At 46.7% G+C, this 20,810-nt stretch overlaps 1 protein-coding gene across 1 annotated transcript in view; it reads left to right on the top strand.

Moving 5' to 3' along the window:
* Positions 1 to 20,810, top strand: part of LOC149081222 (uncharacterized) — a 57,107-nt gene that overhangs the window by 27,630 nt on the left and 8,667 nt on the right. Inside the window, exons 6-22 of the mRNA XM_089238050.1 lie at positions 1,744 to 1,928; positions 5,317 to 5,598; positions 5,761 to 5,982; positions 6,084 to 6,363; positions 7,506 to 7,695; positions 7,835 to 8,105; positions 9,316 to 9,441; positions 10,425 to 10,637; positions 10,730 to 10,879; positions 12,666 to 13,004; positions 13,101 to 13,286; positions 13,400 to 13,561; positions 15,580 to 15,876; positions 16,414 to 16,581; positions 16,683 to 16,949; positions 19,952 to 20,119; positions 20,285 to 20,380. Of these exons, the coding sequence (XP_089094176.1) occupies positions 1,744 to 1,928; positions 5,317 to 5,598; positions 5,761 to 5,982; positions 6,084 to 6,363; positions 7,506 to 7,695; positions 7,835 to 8,105; positions 9,316 to 9,441; positions 10,425 to 10,637; positions 10,730 to 10,879; positions 12,666 to 13,004; positions 13,101 to 13,286; positions 13,400 to 13,561; positions 15,580 to 15,876; positions 16,414 to 16,581; positions 16,683 to 16,949; positions 19,952 to 20,119; positions 20,285 to 20,380 (3,602 nt within the window). The remainder of the gene's footprint in view (positions 1 to 1,743; positions 1,929 to 5,316; positions 5,599 to 5,760; positions 5,983 to 6,083; positions 6,364 to 7,505; positions 7,696 to 7,834; positions 8,106 to 9,315; positions 9,442 to 10,424; positions 10,638 to 10,729; positions 10,880 to 12,665; positions 13,005 to 13,100; positions 13,287 to 13,399; positions 13,562 to 15,579; positions 15,877 to 16,413; positions 16,582 to 16,682; positions 16,950 to 19,951; positions 20,120 to 20,284; positions 20,381 to 20,810) is intronic.

The following is a 20,810-nucleotide window of genomic DNA, read 5'->3' on the forward strand; positions in this document are numbered from 1 at the left end:
CAATGACACCAAACGATGTCTCTGAGGATCTTTTCCAATCACTTCTTTTTAGTGACTAGAAAGATCTTTCATCACTGAAGATTTTTTTAAACCACTTGTTTTGAAAGATTGAAAAGATCTTCATGACACAAAACGAGGGTCCCTGAAGATCTTTTTCACAAGCAAAACATTAAGGAAGTGACAATAGGTCAGTCAGGCATGTGTAGAGTAGCCGTCTGTGTCCGGTGACCAGCAGAGAAGCGATGTCCACTCCGGTTGGCGGCAAGATCTAAAATTCGCTGACGAGGGAGGTCTGACAGAGGAGGTCTACGACGGTATAAATCGCGGTGCGAGCAATGGAATCACTCCTTATTTCAGTCCATTTCGCCACATTTCCGGTCATATACATAGAAGCGGATTAAGGTCGGTCGAGGCCTAGGGCACAGAAGATATTGGGGCCTTTTAAATTAGAAAAGTGTAAAGTTAGAGTTCTTCGGGCAACTTCAGAAGTTGGGACCCAGGGCGCGTGCCTGGTGCGCCCGCCGTTAAGTTCGCCTCTACACATACGACGAATGGATCCACGTAAACGACGTAAACTTATTCCCGAGAGAAAAACAATAAATTAGACGCGGTATCCACGCGAATGAGATCTCATTATGTAGACCCCTATGTACATAAGACCCCTTGCCATACCCGGATAGGTCCCTGCATTAAGATAATCCTAGTTTTGCTGGATTTCCTGGAAATAGTCATACTTCTCTTCCCACCCTACTTCACTCCATACTTCATTTACTCACGCATGAATTTTTTTTCGCCGCTCTCTGTGACCCTCTTAACCACCTGTCATGACTCCTCTTGCACTGGATTTTTACCCATGGCTTCCCCCTTAGAAAGGGGTTCCCACCCTTCCCCTGCAAGGGTGGGGATCCACTCATCTAGAGATTTCATGTTGTTTGCGGGGACGTCGTTTTTATGTCATGAGATGAGGCTAAAGCAGTGTCGCAGGAAGCATTAAAGGTGGTTGCAAAACAGAAGGCATCGCTGAATCTGTAAATGCTCTAGCGAATGTGTATCGACACCCAAGGGTTGTCGCCCAATTTCGAAAATGATTGTGCGTAGGTAGTTTGAACTACCCAGGGTAATGTATTCTATACCAAGATCCTTCAACATAAGAAGCAGGGTTTGGAAAATGAACGCTGGGTATGTGGTCGACGTCTTCTAGACGGGCATAAGCGGATACAGGCTCTTCGAGCGAGTGCGAGTATAGTGAACGGGGGGGGGGAGGGCGGATTTTCAACCTCCACACTCCCACCTATGCTAGTAATACAAACTTTTTTGGTGAACGGGGATTGCCCCCTCCACCTTCCCCGTACTCGCCTATGAAGACGTGTGTACTAAGTCAATGACGCTAGCGTGCAAGTGGCGTGGTGGTAAGATGCTCGTCTACCGTCGTGAAGGTTGCTGTCACAGTCCCAGGTTCAAACCCTATGGAGGGTATAGATAAGATATTTTCCCTAACGAGCTTGAGGCGACCACCGACAGACAGCACCTTCATTTCCAACCCATCTCATTAATGGCAGTAAATTGCAATATAGCGATATGGCCAGAATTGGTGTTCGGTGAAATAGTCTAGGACGCTTTCGTATAGTTCTCAAAGATCCGAAAATCCTTTTATCGTCACCGTAATCGTTGTGACATGTGGTGTTGACATATTCCGTGCCACAAACACACAAGGGGGTTGAAGAACAACTCGTCTATTTGCAGGAGAAAAAGAAGAGGACGAGGAAGATCTAGACTCGGCTGACAACCTGAAGCTGCAACTGGAAATGCAAGATCAAGAAATGGCCGTGCTCAGGCGGAAAGTCGAGGACGTCGACAAAGAGAACGAGACCCTACAGTCCGAGGTCAAGTACCTGCAGGAGAAGATCATCAGCCAACCTCTCATCAAGGTCGGTAAAGCATATTTAATTTGAAATGAATGGGGCAACAATATAAACTCGCTCCTCGACTTACTGACTTACGAACCGAAGAATTTGGCACTATTGATGAATTACGCATACACTGACCTTGGCGATGTTTGGCACAAAAATGTTTTAACTAAACCCACCTCCATTCTACCTCTTTCTGATCTGAGATCAGCGATTTCGAGCCAAATTAGCGTGATTTTATCTCACAGACGATGCTCGACACGGATCGTGTTCGAAGTCGTAAGTCGGGGAGTGGCTGTTCTTGTGACTGCTGTAATTGATTTTTTCACAAACACGGGGTATAATATGGAAGGTTAGCTTTTTGAGTTTCTACCTTTACGTAGCTCCAAAATCGGAGTCGCGTGTCATAATGGATGGGGCGACTTCAAGAACGTTTACGTATCGGAAAGGATGGAAGTCTGCAGTAATGGCAAGAACGTCCGCGTGTCAGAAAGAGCGTGGTAACGGCGAAAACATTTATGTGTCGTAAAGGGTGTGGTATCGGCAAGAACGCTAATTTGTCAGAAAGAGTTACTTTTACTGTTGACTTGCCCTTCCCCCCCCCCCACCCCACCCCATTATAGTTGCGGCCATGGCAAGAAATTTTACGCTTCGGAAAGTGTGCAGCAATGACAGGGACGTTCGCGTGTGAGAAAGGGTGTAATAATGGCAGGAACGCTAGTTCCTCGGAAAGGGTGCGGCAACGGAGTGTTTCATAAACAACGTTTCGTGTCAGTAAGGATCCGGCAATGGCAAGAACTGTAACGCGTAAGGAAAAGATGTGGCAAGAACTTTCGCGTGTCGGAAAGGGTGCAGCAACGGTAAGAACGTTCATGCGTCGGAAAGGATGTACGAACTGAGAGACCTTTTACGCGTGGGAAAGGATGCGGCAAGAACTTTTACGTACCAAAAAAAGGTGCACAGGGACAAAAAAGTGTACGCATCGGAAAGGGTGCGGCAGTGACAAGAATTTTTACGCGTTGCGAAGGTTATAGCAATAATAATAACGTCCATGCGTCGGAAAAGATGCGCGAACTGCGAGAACTTTCACTCGTCGGAAGGGCGAAACAAGAACTTTTACGTACCAGAAAAAGGTGCGCAAGGACAACTGTACGCATCGGAAAGGGTGCGGCAATGCCAAAGACGTTCATGCGATGAAAAGGGTGTGGCAACGGCAAGAACTTTTACGCGCGGAGAGGACAATGCAACGGCAAGAATTTTTACGCGTAAGAAAGGGTACAGTAACAGCAAGAACGTTTATGTGTTGGAATAAGTGCGGAAACGGTAAGGAGCTTTATGCGTTGGGAAGGGTGCGGCAACATTAAGAACGTTTACGTGTCGAAAAGATACAGCAATGTGACGGTGTCGACTGGGAAAGGGGCACAAAAAGGAAAACAAATAAATTTACGATTAAGGACTATTTTTGCGTTGTGTTTTGTGACGTCCGTCAACAAAGAAATTGACCATTGAAAATTATTAGAATTCACACAAAGGGGTTAGTAATAACAAATTAATTTATTCAATTAACAATTAAAATAAGAGCTATTCAAAGAGGAGGTCCTTATCCAACATGATATAACGCCATCGCAAATACATGAACTTGACAAGCCGAATTTTAAGTGATTAATTATCTGCATAGAAATAAAACTTAGATTATTTACTGAGAGAGATAATTCCGAGACTATATTTATACGGCACTCACCCCGAAATCTTTCGGACCCATCTCAATCCTGATCGTCCATATTCATCACCAGAGATTCCCTCTTTCGTTCTCCTCTCACCTCGACTCTTATCACCTCCTTCACGACTACGGGGAAAAAGACCCCGTTTTTAGCAGCGTGTCACCTTATATAGGCCCGATGGTACCAGCGGTTCCTCAGAAGAATTGCTTCTCGGAACTCGCCGGTTCCCTTCATGTCGGCGGCTCTATTATTACGAAAGACCGTCGAGACACCAGAAACTGTAACACCGCCTGCGTCTCGCGGTGTTACAGCAACCGCAAGAACTTTTACGTGATAAAAGGGTGCGGCAGCGGCAAGGACATTCATGTACTGGAAAGTACGGCAATCACAAAGACGTTCACTCTAAGGCGCGGCAGCGGCAAGGACATTCATGTACTGGAAAGTACGGCAATCACAAAGACGTTCACTCTAAGGCGCGGCAGCGACAAGAATTTTTACGTGTCTTAAAGGGTAGAATAAGAAAGTTCAACGACAAGAACGTTCATGCATCGGGTAGGATACGGCAATGGTAAGAACGTTCATGCATCGGGTAGGATGCGGCAATGGTAAGAACGTCCACGCGTCCGAAAGGATGCTTGAACTGCAAGAACGTCCCCTCAGATGAAAGGTGCATAACGACAAGAACGTTCATGCGTCGCAAAGGGTACGGCGAGAAGTTTTTCGCGTCGGAAATTGTGCGCAATGGTAAGAACTTTTACGCGTTAAAATGATACGGCAACTGCATGAACTATTACGCGTCTTAATGGGTACAGCGACGACAAGAACGTTTATGCGTCAGCAAGGGTGCGGCGAGAAATTTAATGAATCGGAAAGAGTGTGGCAAGAACTTTTACGCGTCGGAAAGGGTGCGCAACGACAAGAACGTGTAATTGTTGGAAAGGGTGTGCAACAGCAAGAACTTTTACTCGTCAAAAAGATACCGAACCTTAATAACCTTTATGCGTTGGAAAGGCACGTCTAAAGAGTCCGGCAGCCAAAATTTTCACGCGTCATAAAGGGTGCACCAACAAAAAGAACGTTCATGCGGTACGGCGAGAAATCTTACGCGTCATAAATGGTGTGACAAGAACTTTTTTTTACGTGTCGAAAGATAACGGAAGGGCAAGAACTTTTTCGCTCCGGAAATAGTGTGCAAGGGCAACACCGTTTACGTGCCTGAAAGTATATGGTAACGGCAAGAAGTTTTACGCATCGGAAAGGGTACTGTGCCGTTCAGAATTTTTATGCGCAGTGTACAGCAACGACAAGAATGTTCATGCGTCGGAAAGGATGCGGCGAGAGCTTTTACGTGTCGGAAAGTGTGCCGCAAGAACTTTTACGCATCAGAAAGGGCGCGACAATGGCAAGAACTCCTACTGGAAAAGGTGTGGCAACGACGAGAACTTTTACGCATTGGAAAGGGTGCGGCAACAGCAAGAGTGTTTACTCGTTGGAAAGGGTGCAGCAACGACAAGGATAAAACACTCATTTATCAGAGAGGGTGCAGCAATGGCAAGAACGTTCACGTGCCGGAAAGGGGGTTGCTCATCTGTCATCATTAAATAGTTCCCATGTTGCATCTGTATTTGTGCAAATATTTTAGGCTTTTATGGATTAGTTCGTAATTATTATTATTATTGTTCCTTAAGGTATCAGACCTCTTAGAAGAGGACGCTTCGTCGAAGTCTCCGGCCGGTAGCGCCTATTGGGAGAAGAAAGCCAGGTTGCTGGACCACGAGTTGAGGGATTCAAGGACCAAGACCCTTGAAAAGGAACGTGAGATCGAGAGGCTCCGCACTGAGGTCGAGATTTACCGAAAGAAGGCTTCCAAGATGATGGTCCGAAGTCGATCGCTCGACGGCGAGCTACAGGTCGACCTCAAGAGGCAACTCCAGCTTGTCGAGCAAGAGGCTTCTTTGCTGAGGCAGAAGGTGAGGCACAACGACAAAGAAGTAGGGCTTTCCTTCCATCAGTCAGTTAGCGCTAATTATAAATCAATACTAGCGCCATTCCTCAGAGATTCCAATCAAACACTTCGGTGTGAGTTCCTTTGTTCCTATTCATTTCTGCTTTCTCTCTCTCTTCCTCACCAGGTGTCCAACATGGAATCGGAAACGGAGAAGCTGACCACGGAGAACAAACGGCTTAACCTCCGGCTGAGCAAGAAGCCACCGATGAGCTCGGCGGAAGTGGCTCAGCTCGACATCTTGGAGCTCCAGCAGAGGAACGAAGAGCTCCAGCGCAAGATCGGTGACCTGAAACAAGAACTTCTCGAGAAAACTGGGAAGGACGACAACCCAGTGGCTGTCCTGCAGGTAGTACATTCTTACTCATCATTATCGTAGACATGCTGTGCCACCTCCTTTGATTTGAAGTGCATAAATATGTATGCAACTAACGATTGGTGTCCATTTAGGAGTACAGACCCCGTCGTGAAAGCCTGACGTCGGCGCTGACGGACAGCGAGAGCGACCTCATAGCGTCGTTGAAGAAGAAGCTCAAGTCGCTGGAGGAGGAGCACTCGGCCCAGCAGAACAAGTTCATGCACCTGGAGATCGAGCACAACCGGCTCACGAGGGAGTACAAACGGCTCAAGGACAGCCTCAACACCAAGAAGAAACCCCTCAAAGTGATAAGGGACTCGGCGACCAGGAACGAGCTCCGCGAGATCGTCAACGAGCTACAGGACGAGATCAGTGAGAATTCGCTCATTTTCATTCTCATCCCATTAGATAACATAAATATATCCCGTGTAAAATAAATCTTCCTCCAGTAAACAGGTGCAGACTGCCCGATCCGGCAACCCGGATAGGCCAAGTGGATCACTGGGCAAAGTTATGGAACAAATCCATCACGTAATTAAAATGTCTTGTGAAATGATCATGAGCGAAGTTGAAAGATGGTGGGTCGTGTGGACCGCATACCGGGTGCTATCCACCATCGCGCACAGATTATCCCTCACTCATCTAGCATTGTGAAGTGACCTTGAATAGCCATCATTTATTAGTGGCCTTACTCAGCTGTCGTTTCACGGCTGCCTTGCTTAGCCATCATTCACCAATTTCTCTACTCATCTATCGTTTCTCCACTATCTTTCTTAGCTATTGGTCATGAGTGGCTTTACTTAGCTATTGTTCTTTAGCTGCTTTGCTCAGTTATCGTTCTCAGCAGTACTACTTGGCCATCTTTTACCAATAACCTTACTCAGCCATCGTTTAACACCAGCTTTACTTAACCATCGTTTTACCAGCTGCCATACTTAATCATCTTTTACAGCGGCCGTACTCAGCTATCGTTTCCCAGCTGTTACTGAGCCATCTTTTACCAATAATCTTACTGAGCCATCGTTTACCAGTTGCCTTACTTAATCACCTTTTGTCAGCTGCCTTACTTAACCCTCTTTTGCAAGTGGCCGTACTCGGCCATTGTTTCCCAGATTTCTACTTAGTCATCGTTTACCAGTGCCATTACTTAACCATTTTTTTACCAGTGACCTTACTTAGCTATAGTTTTTCCAGCTTTCTACTTAGTCATCGTTTATTATTTGCTATACTTAACTATCTTTTGCCGGTGTCTTTGCTCAGCTATCGTTTTCCAGCTTTCTACTCGACTATTGTTTGTCAGCTGTCTTACTTAACCATCTTTTGCCAGTGGACTTACTCAGCCATCCTTTACCAATGACCTTAGTCATTCATCGCTTGTCAGCTGCTTTACTTAACCGCGTTTACCAGCTGCCTTACTCAGCTATCGTTCGGTTAACGAAAAAACTACGTCTGGCTGTTATAACTCAGAGTTTATACGACCAATTGCTTCCTTCATTAGGTTTTTTGTGTTTTAGGTGAGTTGCAGGTGACTCTGAGAGGTCGGGAGGTGACTCACGAGAACCTGGAGCAGGAGCTGGAGCGCAGCAGGAAAGAGATCAAGGACCTCGTCCAGGAAACCAACCGCAAAGAAGACAAATTGAAGGCGGACCTGCAGAAGATCCAGCGAGAGAAAGACGCTCTGCAGAAGGAAGCCGAAACCCACAAGTACGTAAAAGTCTGGCCAGTTCACGAATTCAGTAGCTTCTCGTATACTTCGGACTGACCAATACGCGAAAATACATGGCTGGATTTCGGACACGTTGTGTTGGCTAATTCTCTCTCTCTTTCTCTCTTTTGCCACCAGGAAGAGAGCTTCGAACGCCGAAGAGCACTTGGGTCAAGTCTCGGGTCAGTTGAGCGCGGATCAACTGGAGCTTTCGAGAAGGCTCGGCAAGTTGCAGGAAGACCTCAGCGAGTCGGAAAGGAAATGCAAGGCGGCCGAAGAGGCACTCGAGAAGAAGACTAGGAGGTTGCGCGAGACTCAGGAGAAACTCAACACCGTCACCAGCCTCAAGGAAGACCTCGTCAGGACCAATCGACTGCTCGAATCTCAGAAGGGCGATCTCGCCAAAGAGGTACGTAAACAAACACTTACATCGTATGTTCGTTGCTCACTATTGCAAACCATCCAAGTCAGAGGTAGGTCACACCTCTATTTTAACACAACCACATTCACTTTATGTACTCTAATCAGGCGCGGGTCCAGGGATGGACGACTAATTGTGTAAGTTCATAGGATCCTTCCAGTATTTTACGGGACAAGCAAATTTTTCCAGCTCTTGAGAGGGACGATCGCCTCCATTGCCCCTTCCTTCGGACTTTGATTTGGTGGATGGATGTCTAGTATGGGGTGTGTTACGTCAGCATCGGGGGGGGGGGGGTTTCGGATTCGCTGACTTTTGATGACAGGGGGGGGGGGGTTGAAGGTTGCTTACGTCATCAACCGCCCCTTTTTGAAGATATGAAATATTCTAAGCTGCTGACGAAATTTTGCTGACAGGGGGAGGGGGCCAGTGTTTTGCTGACTTTTGCTGACGGGGGGGGGGTCAAAAATGACTGAAAATCTGCTTACGTAATACTTGAATGGCTCCTATGGGGAGATGACCCGATAATTCATATATCGAGAATTTTCTGGATGTTATGTCGAAACTAATATTTGGAAAGAAAAGTGATTTGTCTCCTCCGGGAATCGAACCCGGGTGCCCTTGCATATCGGAGAAGTGCGCTAACCAATACACCAGAGACACACTTTTCAATTCCTTTAAGAAATACCAGACATACCTTTTCATACCATTAAGAAAAACCATCTCAATAGAAATACGCCAACTGGGGCGAAAATTGCTGTAGTTAAGGAAGGCTGCTATGTCTCCAATCAGCGCTTCACGCGCCCATTTCCCGGGCGCATGCAACAGTGCAGTGGACCAAGTCTATCTACCTATGCATGTGAAACAGTCTGAAGTTGGTATTATATAAACACCAGTCAAATCAATAAATTAATTCAAAAATTTGTCCTTGTTTTCAATATATATTATGTGTAATATAGGTTATTGTGGGATGGAGGGGGGGGGCGCTATGGAATCATGCACTGAAAAAGGGGGCGGTAATTCCGGAAATGTTGGGAACCTAATGATATAGACGAAAGAAAAGGTAGAATAACATCATAAATTTGTCAAGCAGGTGTACAATGTTTGCCATTTCTCTTGTGCTCCCAGTACATGTAGAAAACCCCTTGAAGGCTAGTTCATTTTTATATTGAAACAAATTTTGTATGTGTTGTGTTTGAAGCTGGAGGACCACCGCGAGCTGCTGACGAAGGCGGAATCCAGGATCAGCGACTTGAGGAATCAGATGGACCACTCGGACAGGGACGTGACGGCTCTCCGTAAAGAATGCAACCAACTGAGGAACGAGGTGAGTCAGTTTGAAAGGACGTTTTTTTTCAAATCCTTTTTGAACCCCGCGTCCCTCGCGAACTCACATTTGCGAAATGCCAAATAGACATACGACGTCAAGGGGTGTTACACCTTTAGGAGAGTGCGGGCCACTTAATTAAGTTATTTACAAATGCAACCGAGGGTGTCTTGAGGGAATCTGGAACTGTGCTTCGAGTCAATTAAGTGATGTAAAATGTACCGTGGGCAGTACCGTATTAACGCGTGAGCCATGGCCCCTACATCCTGTAGTGGGGCCCTAGGTTAGGATCTTTTGCGGGCCCCTTGGTCAGACTTTTAACGGGGGCCCCTTCTGTAGCTAATTTATAGCGTGAAAAAGCAAAAAAAAAAAAGGATGATAATCGTCCGGGCCCCAGGGCTAGAGCCCTGTCAGTTCCACCCCTATGTGGGGGTCATGCCATGGGCCCACCCGGCAGTCTAATCTAGATACAATTTTCTAGAGTAATTACTTAAATTGGCAGGTTTGTTTTTTTAACCAGGTAGGAACCCTCATGAAAATCACTTTGCCCGGGAGCCCATGATGTTCTTAACACGGCCATGGCTGCGGGTCATTTAAGTGATCTGGGAATATGACACGGGTCACTCAAGTGATGTGGAACTGCACCGCGGGTTACTTAATTGATTTGGAAATGTGCCACTGATCGCCTAAGTTCTCGGAAATTTAGATCACGGTGATTGGGAAATGTGTCGCGGGTCACGTAATTGCTCTGGAACTGTGCCACGGGCCGCTTGAGTGATCTGGAGCTCTGCCGCGGGCCATTTAAGCGGTCTGTAAATACGCTGCTTATTTCATTCATTTTTACAAAATTAGGGTTGACGTCATGGGTCACATCAGATGACTTCGGAGTGCTACGGGTCGATGTGTGGTCCATCTCATGTCAATGTGCCTTCGAGCGACAGGTTCAAAAACTTCCATAATGTCTTTGTCGGATATTTTTGCAGCTGGAAGACGAGAGGAGTCGCTTGAAGCAGGTCAGTAGCCGGACCTCGTCTACGGAAGCGAGCATCCAGCAGGTCAGCAGCCAGCACCAGCAACAGCTCTCGCTCGTATCCAAGGACAGGGATGACGTGCGTCGAGCCAATAGCGAGCTCAGGAACCGCATCGAGAGCCTGCAGCAGCAGATCACCCACAACGAACAGATATGGATCGAGAAGGTATGTGCGTGTGTGTGTGTGTCAGTCACCTTTCAAGTGTCTCTTTGCTATGATATTAAAGTGATGTGCTGATGTCTTGGGTGTCCAAACAGGAGTCGAGGTTGCGTGATGACCACAAGAAGAAGAAAGAGGCGGCCGTCAGAGAAGCCAGAGAGAAAGGAGAGGCCGCCCTGGAATTGGCCCGGGAGGAGGAGAAGATCCTCAGGAACAAAACCCAGGAACTCGGTGACAAGCTCGAAAAGGTACACTTTGGCGATATTATTGTTCGTTTCTGCGTGTTTTCAACTCATAACATGCAGACGCACCCGTGGTCGCAATTCACGGTTTTGCCGCATGCGGGCTACGCGAATTTTGCCGCTCTTCTCTCATTCTAGTCTAATTTTATTGACCACTCTTTCCTTCAATTCGCCGTCCTGGGCAATTGGTCCCCTACCCTGTGAATGCGCTTGTGTTTCTAGGTCACCCTTTTTGGTTATTAACGTGCTTGCACACTCTCTTGGTCACTCTTTTTATCATTCAGATGTTTGCACACGCTCTAGGTCACTTTTGTTCACTCCAATGCTTACACATACTCTAGCCGACTGTTTTGTTTACTGACGTGCTTGCAAACTCTCTAGGTCACTCTTTTTGTCATTCACATGTTTACACACGCTCTAGGTCACTCTTTTTGTCATTCACATGTTTACACACGCTCTAGGTCACTCTTTCGGTCATTCACATGCACACGCTTTGGGTCACTCTTTCGGTCATTCACATGCACGCGCTTTAGGTCACTCTTTCGGTCATTCACATGCTTGCACACGCTCTAGGTCACTCTTTTTGTCATTAAGATGTTTGCACACGCTCTAGATCACTCTTTTTGTCATTCAGATGCTTGAACACGCTCTAGGTCAGTCTTGTTCATTCCAATGCTTACACATGCTCTAGCCGACTTTTTTGTTTACTGATGTGCTTGCAAACTCTCTAGGCCACTCACTGACCTGGTACCTTACTCTCTAGCTAGAGATGGATTTATGGTTTTGCCGCCCTTCTCCCATTTTACTAATTTTCTCGGCCCTTCATCTCTTAAATGTACCGCCCTCCTGTAAATACGCCACTGCATTCCTCTTGCGGCAACTTTTCTTAACCTGGAACCATGCTCCCCACCTCCCATCCCCACAAAGGGATAGGTTGCCAGCTCAGGGCTAGAAAGTAAAGATTGTCTCATCCTTTTCAAGTTGCTCTTGCCGCCATGGCTCAGTGGGCGTGGTCTCGGATCAGGTGCGTGACGTCACTGCTCTGATACTTTTTAACTAAAGAGCGACCTTGAAACACCAGGGCAGCCAGAATGGCAACTAACCAGTTCTGTCAGGCCTATGACGTCAGCTGGTACCGACTTCGGCGCGTCATGAGACAGTCCTTATTACATTTATATAGCCCTGCTGCAAGCAGAGCTCTAGTCCTGGAGTCCGAAACATATCGACGATACTTGTTTAAAATATTCACGACATGAATACTAAATACGCAGTTCGTAAACACTCCCATGGAGGAATTTCTGATGAATTGGTGCATTCTGGGAAGTGTTTAATTTGTGCTATGCGTAGCACTAACGTAAGGATTCTTAATCAGCCCTAGAGACTTTCTTTAGCTTTTTCACGTCAGTGCTTTTACTTTCAGGGCTTTTCAGTGCTTTTACTTATAGGGCGGGTGTGGGGGGGGGGGTCCATGGCCCTCGTCTTATTAGCTCAGAGGTCCGTAAAACATACAAGGTCAAGAACCCCTGCATGAGAAAATGAAAATATTGCATAGAGAGGAGGAGTAGGAGGGTCCCGGGTGCCAATCAAGAAGAGCGTTGAATTTACCTTTTTTTAATAGTTTCTTCTACATTACGCAGGGACGCAAAAATTCTTGCTTATCCCGGTAGACCAAGCATTCAGTTGTGGGTCCTTAAGTGGGTCCTGGCCCCGGAAAATAGGGGCTCCAGAAGTATGACGGCGATATTTGTATTCTATATCTTGTATATATAATTGTTTTTCGCCCCGTGATTAGGCTGAGAAGTCGTTGAAAGAGGCCCAGGAGAAGATGAGGTCGGCGAACACCCAGCACAGGAGGGACAAGGAGGGACTGCAGAGCTCGATCGACGACCTGGAGGCGCAGTTGAGGGCCGAGATCAAGAAGCGGGAGAGGGCCGAGAGGGAGTCTGAACAGCAGCAGAAGAACAAGGACGAGGAACTGATCCAGGCCAAGGAGAGGCTCGTCCAGCTCGAACGCGAACAGAGGAGGATGCAGATCCAGCTCCAAGAGACCGAGGAGGCCAAGCAGAAGTCCCTCATACTCGAGAAGGACGTCGACAAGATCAAGAAGGAATACGACGACCTCACGACCAAGGTATGGCGACCACTACATACCACCATACTATTTGCAGTATTGACATTTAATGTTAGATTGACCAGTTTCATTAAGATATCATGTTTGTGCACGTAGTACGAGCAGCTGGAGAACGAGTTCGTCAGGACCAAGTCCCGCCTGGTGCAGGACAAAGAACAGGCCGAGGCCCAGAGCTGCTGCCTGCAGCGTGACCTCAACAACATCAACGCCGAATTCGCTTCGCTCAAGGACAAATTCACCAACAAGCACGAGACCTGGAAGAAAGAGAACAGCGACCTGCAGGTGAGTACACGCCCCCCCCCCCACCTAGATTGACAGTGGCGTAATTTTTTCTCGAATGATAACTTCAAACGAATGGAACGAATTCCTATTGTTTTGATTTGTTTTCTCTGAAGGAACGTCTGAAAGGGTCGGAACAGAGGCTGGAACGTCTCAAGAACGTGGAACAGGAGCGGCTGAGGCTGAAGAGTCAGCTCGAAGAGAAGGAGACGCTCATCGAATCTTACCGCAAGGAGGAGAAACACCTCAAGGAGGAACGCGAGAAGCTGCGCAAAAGCGTGAGTCGAATTTCGTGACATTCACGAACAGGTGGTTTGAAGTCGCTATTACGCATCTCGAGTATGTTGACGAAACCATTCCCCGCATTGGTCTGAAACTTGAATAGATTTCTTTACCTAGTCATGGGAAATGGGCTTTGAGTCTCTGATGTTGGTCTGCTCAGTTCAGGCCTTGACAGGGAAAAAAAAAGGCCTGGATAAAAATACCGTAAAAAAATGGCGTGGATCTAGCCTTAAAAATATTGTTTTGAGACTCTAGTTCTGGTCTTCCTGACTTTTTCACGTTCAGTTCAGGTTCTGATTGCAAAAACCAGACCTGGATTGAAATAAATGCCAGCCTAGGATGTTGATGCCTTCATCTAGTCTCAGAAAATTGGCTTTGAGTTCTTTGGTTTTTCCCCTGCTCAGTTCAAGCCTTGACAGAAAAAAAAAAGACGTGAATGGCATCTAATGCCAGCCTAGGCCGTGAATCTAGCCCCAGTAATTGTCTTTGAGTCTCGGGTTCTGGTCTTTTCTCTCAGTTCAGGCCTTGACGGCAAAAAAAAACTGACCTGGATTTAAATGCCGGCTTAGGACGTGGATAGAGCCTCAGGAAAACTGCTTTGAGTCTCGGGTCTCGGTCTTTTCCCTGCTCAGTTCAGGCGTTGACAGAAAAAACTGACTTGAGTTGGGCAACGCTGGAAGATGTCTTCATCTAGTTTCAAAAAATTAACATTGAGTTTCGGGTCCTTGTCTTTTTCCTGATCAGTTCAGGCCTTGATAGCAAAAAAAGACCTAGATTCAAACTCCACCCTCGGACGTGGAAGCCTCAAAAGTATGACTTTGAGTATCGGGTCCTCATCTTTTAAAATACTTCATGCCCAGTTCAGATCCTGACATCAAAAACCAGACCAGGATTCAAATGCATATACTCAGGAAATCGGCTTAGAGTCTTTGACCCTGGTCTTATTACATTTTTATGCTTAGTTCAGTCTCTGACAAGAAGACCTGGATTCAAATACCAGCCTAGGACGTGGATGTCTCCATCTTGCCTCAGGAAATTGGCTTTGAGTCTCGGGTCCTTGTTTTTTTCCCCTTGCTTTGTTCAGGCTCTAACTGAAAAAAGCTGGATTCAAATACCTAGGACGCGAACTCGAGAAATAGGCTTTGGGTGTAGCGTTCCCAGTCTTTTCACAGCAAAAGCCATACCTGGTTTCAAATGCCACCCTGGGAACCAGCCTCAAAACTCTTTCTTTGTGTCTCGGGTTCTGGTCTTTTTTTTTAAATTTTTCATGCCTAGTTCAGTTCTGACCGCAAAAACCAGACCTGGATTCAAATGCCAGCTAAGGATGTGGATCTAGCCGCAGGAAATTGCATTTGAGTCTAGGGTCTCCCCGTTTCTTCCGTGCTTGGTTGAGGCTCTGACATTCAGAGGGCCCTGGATTCAAATGCCAGCCTAGGATGGGGATCTAGCCTCAGGTAATCTATTTCGTTTCTCGGACCTGGGCACATCAGAACGTGGATGTTTTCATCTAGCCTCGGGAAATCGGCTTTCGGTCTCGGGTTCGTCCTCAGTTCAGGCCTTAAAATAAAGAATAAAAAGACTATATCCAAATACAGTAAAACCTCTCTTTTAAGGTCACCAGTGGGACAAAAAAAAAATCGTCCTTAAAAGAGGAGTGACCGTTAATCGGGGGTTTGAAATGTAAAATTTTATTATACAACGGGAAATTATTATTTGGCCGTAAAAGAGGGGTGACCGCATCTGAGGAGTGTTCGTTAAGAGCACTTTACGCACAGTTACACTTCCGGCACAACTTGCCATAAATTGCCCATAGATGGTGATAGACCTGAGTTGTGCTCGGTTTGAAAGAAAACGAAGTGTTCGTTAAGAGGGGTTTCACTGCATATTTTTCAGATTTAAAATGCGTGGGATGCATCAGGACGTCGAATTGTATCCATCCAGCCTCCATCTACATTGGAATGGTAAGTAGAGAAGAGAGGCTGAACTTATCCCAATATTTTTTTCCCCTTCTCAGGTCGAAGAGATGTCGAGGGCGTCCGAGGCCCAGCGTCAGGCTTGGATCACGAGCATATCCAGCTCGGCAGACACCGGCAGCGGTAACAGGGCGGCTAAAGAACTGGGGGCCCTCAGAGCCGACTACGAGGGCCGCATGTCGATAATGGGCTCGGAGATCACCTCGATGCAGAAGCAGATCGCTCAGCTCGCCACCGAGAGAGACCACCTCAAGTCGAAGCTGAGCACCGCCGAGAGGAGCGTCGAGGAAGTCAAGAGCGGATCCCTCAAGAGGGAACGGGCTCGACACCGCGAGGAGGTACGTAACTGCCATATTGCTATTATGCAAAAAAAATCTCTAATCGAAGGGTGTTTAACCTTTAAAAGGGCCACTCCAATGATTTGAAAACGTGTCGCGGGCCCCTTAATTTAATAATCTGGAATAGCGGCTTGCTCAAGTGTTCTGGAACGGTGCCGCGGTGATCACGAAATTCGCTGTGGGTCGCTTAAGTGCTTCAGCGAGTCACTTGAGGGATCTGAAGCGCTGTTGCAGGTCATTTATAAGTGATTCACGGGTCACCTAAAAGCTCTGGAACTCCATCGGAGTGATATGTGAACATGCTGCCGGTTACTCAAGCGCTCTGGAAATGTGCCGCGGGCCACTTGAGTGATGCTAGCGATTAAATGATCCGGGAATATGCCTCGTGCAACTCAGATGATGTTGAACTGCATCGTGGGTCACTTATGGTTTATTTTTACAAAATCAGATTTGGGGCACTGGCCGTGGGCTGATCATTGCATGCCCTAATTCGACACAACACAGTGCCGTATATGAACGAACGCCTTTTGATTGCAGGCGGAGATGGCCAGGCGTAAAGTCAAGGAAGTCCGGAACCAGATGGAAGAAGTGAAAGAGCAACTGGACGACATGATGCTCGAGAACAGGAACCTCAAGCTCCAGATCGAGACCGACAGGAACTCGGCCGACATCCACATCTCCGAACTGAAATCCAAAATCAACCAGGTACCACTTCGATGGCCGCCTTCTAGTAATTGTCGCGTATCTACTCGGTGTCTTTCGGCTAATTTATTCAACATGCTCTTTTTAAATTGATCCCGTTTCAGCTGGAAGAGCAAAAGATCCTGGAGAGTACGAGAGGACAGACCCGAAGTTTGGCGAGGACTCGCCTCGAACTGGCCTGGGAGAAAGAGCGGGGCGAGCTCCAGCACCTTCTCAGCGAGACCCAGAAGTTGGTCGAGGACCTCAAGGAGAAGACCGAATCGACGGACAGGGACAAGGAGAAGGACAAGCTGAACCTCAGGCGACAACTCAACCACATGCGGGAGATGGCCGAGAAGGAACAACACGAAAACAGGAGGAAAATGGCCGAGGTAACTATCTCTCCGTTCAGATAATACGAGTCGCAAAATTTTCGATTGCCCTCGGACATCTCCTTGGGAAACGACGCAATCCATAGATAGATTCACGCTCGCGAATTTATTCCGCCACTGACCTTTTTCCTAGTGGTAGACGAGTAGGTGTCACGAAAGCCTTCAAAATTGGAAAACGCACCGGAATTCGAATGTTACCCAGGGATGTCTTTATCGAGCCTTAGGGAAACGGCTTTGATTCTCGAGTCCCGGTCTGTTGAGGACCTGAAATCGGACCTGAAAAAACAGACGAGTTTGAATGCCTTCCTAACGGCTGTATACACCGACAGAGTTTAAACTACAATCCCGCAGGTGAAAGGATTGGAGATCGTCACGGATTGGTTAAATGGCGGATTGGTTGTGGCGTTGTATTTGTATTTGTATTCAGGATTTTTACCAATCCGTGTCGATCCTTAATCCTTTAACTTGCGATTGTAGTTTAAATTCTGTCTGTGAATACGGCCGAAAGACGCGGATTTTCTTACCCAGCCTCGGGGAATCGGCTTTGATTCTCGAGTCCCGGTCTGTTCAGGACCTGAAATCGAAAACAGACTCAGGTTTGAATGCCCTCCTAGGACGTGGATTTCCTTACCCAGCCTTAAGGAAATCGGCTTTGATTCTCGGGTACTGATTATTGTGGTCCCAGCCTTTTTCCTGATCTGTTCAGTCTCTGAAAGCAAAAAAATGGTCTGGATTCGAATGTCCTCCTGGGTTCAAATTTTATACTGGGACGTGGATGTTCTAAAACTGCCTTATAAAAAAAGCGACTTTGATTCTTGTTTAAGCGAGTCTTTTCCTGATTTTTTTAGGGCCCTGACAGCAAAAACAGGTCTGGGTTCAAATGCCCTGCCTGCTGAGCCGTGGATGCCTTTACCCAGCCTTAAGAAATCGGCTTTGATTCTCGTGTCCCGGTCTCATATGCGGAGATTGACTTCGAAGTCTGGGGGGGGGGGGCACGATGATGATGTCAATTCATATATATACATTAGATCAATCGACTCCACCTTCGACGCTGGGAGGGCAATGCCTCCCCCCCCCCCCCATGCCCGGTCTGTTAGGACCTGATATCAAAAACAGACTTAGGTTCGAATGCCCTCCTAGGACGTGGATTTTCTTACCGAGCGTTAGGAAATCGTCTTAGATTGGCGGGGTCGAGGTCTTTTTCTTGATCTGTTCAAACTCTGACCTCAAAAACTAGCATAGGTTCAAAGGCCCTTCTAGGCTTTGGGTGTCAAATGCCCAGAATGCCCCCCCCCCTTTTTCGAGTTATAAAATATCTAAATCGATGTCTAGAAAATCAGCTTTGATTCTCGGGTGCCGGCCTGTTTAGGCTGATCCTTTCCACTCAAAAACAATAATCTGCTATCCAGCGAGAGGCTGGCATAGGGTTCGGTGTTTTGGTTTGGCCTGTTCACAGGCCCTAAAATTAAAAGGAAATACCTGGGTTACGATGCCTACTAGGAAGGTAATGTTTTTATGAAGCCTTAAGAAATCGGCTTTGATTCTCGAATCACAGTGTTTATCCTTTATCTGTTCAGGCCTTGACAGAAAAAAAAAATAGTGGGGGAGGGGGGGGGGTTCGAATACCCAGTCGAGGGATCATCTTCATCGAGCATTGGGAAATCGGCTTTGATTCTCGGGTCTAGTCTGTTTAGGCGCTGACATTAAAAACTGACCTGGATTCAAATTTTATACTGGCATGTGGATGTTTTTACCCAGCCTTTGATTCTCGTTCATCGTGCCTTTTCCTAATCTTTCAAGACCACTTGATACTACTTTACTTATATACCAACTCCGGTCATATCGACGTATAGCAATTAAATACCGAACGAGCTGTGTGGGGAAATAAAAGCGCCGATCTATGGGTGCTCGCCCAACACCACCTACAGAACAATGCCTCCGCACGAAGCTTGTGACGTCAATGAGGAAGGCCATTTCTCCATTGCCATTGGATATACATACTGCGGAAAAAAAAAGTAAAGATATCGCATGCGTCGGCCTGCTGTATCTAACGGCAGTAGCTGAAATGGCCTTCTTCAGTGACGTCACGAGTTTCGTGCGGAGGCCTTGTTCTATAGAAGGTGTTGGCTCGCCTCAGGTTCGGTACGAAAAAAACTTTGTTATCTATGTACTTCCCCGCACGTTAAGAAAAGAAAAGGAAGAAAGAGAAAGAAAAAACAAGGGAGGACAGTAGATAATTAGATAAGAGGTGTGTCTGTGTGTACAGTGCCTTGCTTTTTCACCCTCATCCATGTGTTCTCTTTCGCACTTCCATGTATAGTATGTAATAGAAGGATTAGTTTGAGAACGATACATTATATGTAGGGGAAGAGGGGAATTGCCATGGAGAACGAGGAAGGGGGGGGGAAGCTGAGGAGAACAGGGGGAGAAAACGCACGCGCACACAACGTTGTTTCATAAGGTTACAATAAAGCTTCGTGATGAGGAAAAAAAAAAGAGGTTGACGAAACAGCTGGATCGAATTTATTCCACTGGTATTTGGACGCAATATTACGTCCCTGATCGTATAGGGATTGGGCACACTGGACGCATATGTTAGCGTTCCTGTTCAAACTTAGGGGCCATTCAAGTATTACGTAAGCAGATTTTTAGCCATTTTTGACCCCCCCCGTCCCCGTCAACAAAATTTTGTCAGCAGCTTAGAATATTTCATATCTTCAAAAAGGGTGGTTGATGACGTAAGCAACCTTCAACCCCCCCCCCCTGTCATCAAAAGTCAGCAAATCCGAAAACCCCTTCCCCCCACCCTCGATGCTGACGTAATACTTGAATGACCCCTTAAGTACCGATTGGGTGGGGCCTAGACGAGCATTTCGTGGTTACTTCATAGAGGGGGGGGGGCAGCCATTTTGATCGAAAGTGTGGTGAGATTTTTGTGTGCTGAATTGAACAAGTTATTTGTCAATTATGGTGCTAATTCCGTCTTCTTTTCTGTTGAACAGTTGCACAGCAGCCTGTTGGACATGAGGGAATCGCAGGCCAAGCTGAGGGGCCTGTACGACCGCATGAAGCGCGAGAGGGAGATCCTGATGTCCGAACGAGAAGAATGGAGGCAGAGGCTCCACGTCACGCAGGAGCTCCATTCCATGATGCAAGAACTCCAGAAAGACGTAAGATCCCACCACAATCATACGTAGGCGTCTGAATCACTAATGTCTCAGGCTCCAACCGTTCAGAATCTGCAGCAGCCTAACTGTAATAACTAGCAGGCCTGCAAAAAGCCTGTCGGTGCGGCCTTCGATGCTTCTAATGGTAGTTTCTTTCTTTGATCGCAGGTGGATGTCATCGCATCTGTCCAAGAATCTGGCGATTCCTCGAAGGCCAAGGACGTCACCGTTCCCAGCAGCGAGTGGAAGGAATCTCTGTCCAAGGTGAGTACATATTATAAAATCACACAGATATAGCGATACTTATAAAGCGTGTTCCTGACACTGCTCGACTTGCCTAAGGACGAACTTTTCGAGTTACGAACAGAAATATTTTGATGGTATTTGGCGAGAATGGTTTGAATGGACGTAATAATAATAATGGAAGTAATAGAAATAATAGAATGGTTGGACGTGATACAGTCGAATCCCGTTATAACGAACGTCCAGAGACCAGAGGAATCACTTCGTTAAAACGAAATTTCGTTATAAAGGAATTCCAGGTTTCCAGGTTACCTAGTATTGTTCCTATGTAAACTTATTTTGGGGATTAGAAAAATGTTCGTTAAAACGAGATTTTCGCTATAACGGTATTCGTTAAAACGGGATTCGACTGTACATCTGGCTGTTCTCGTGACACCCTAACGTGGCGCGG

Source organism: Pholcus phalangioides, unplaced genomic scaffold (assembly GCF_987345545.1).
Source record: "Pholcus phalangioides strain wild (caught in Gottingen) unplaced genomic scaffold, Ppha-v1.0 ptg000010l_1, whole genome shotgun sequence".
NCBI classification, from domain to species: Eukaryota; Metazoa; Arthropoda; class Arachnida; order Araneae; family Pholcidae; genus Pholcus; species Pholcus phalangioides.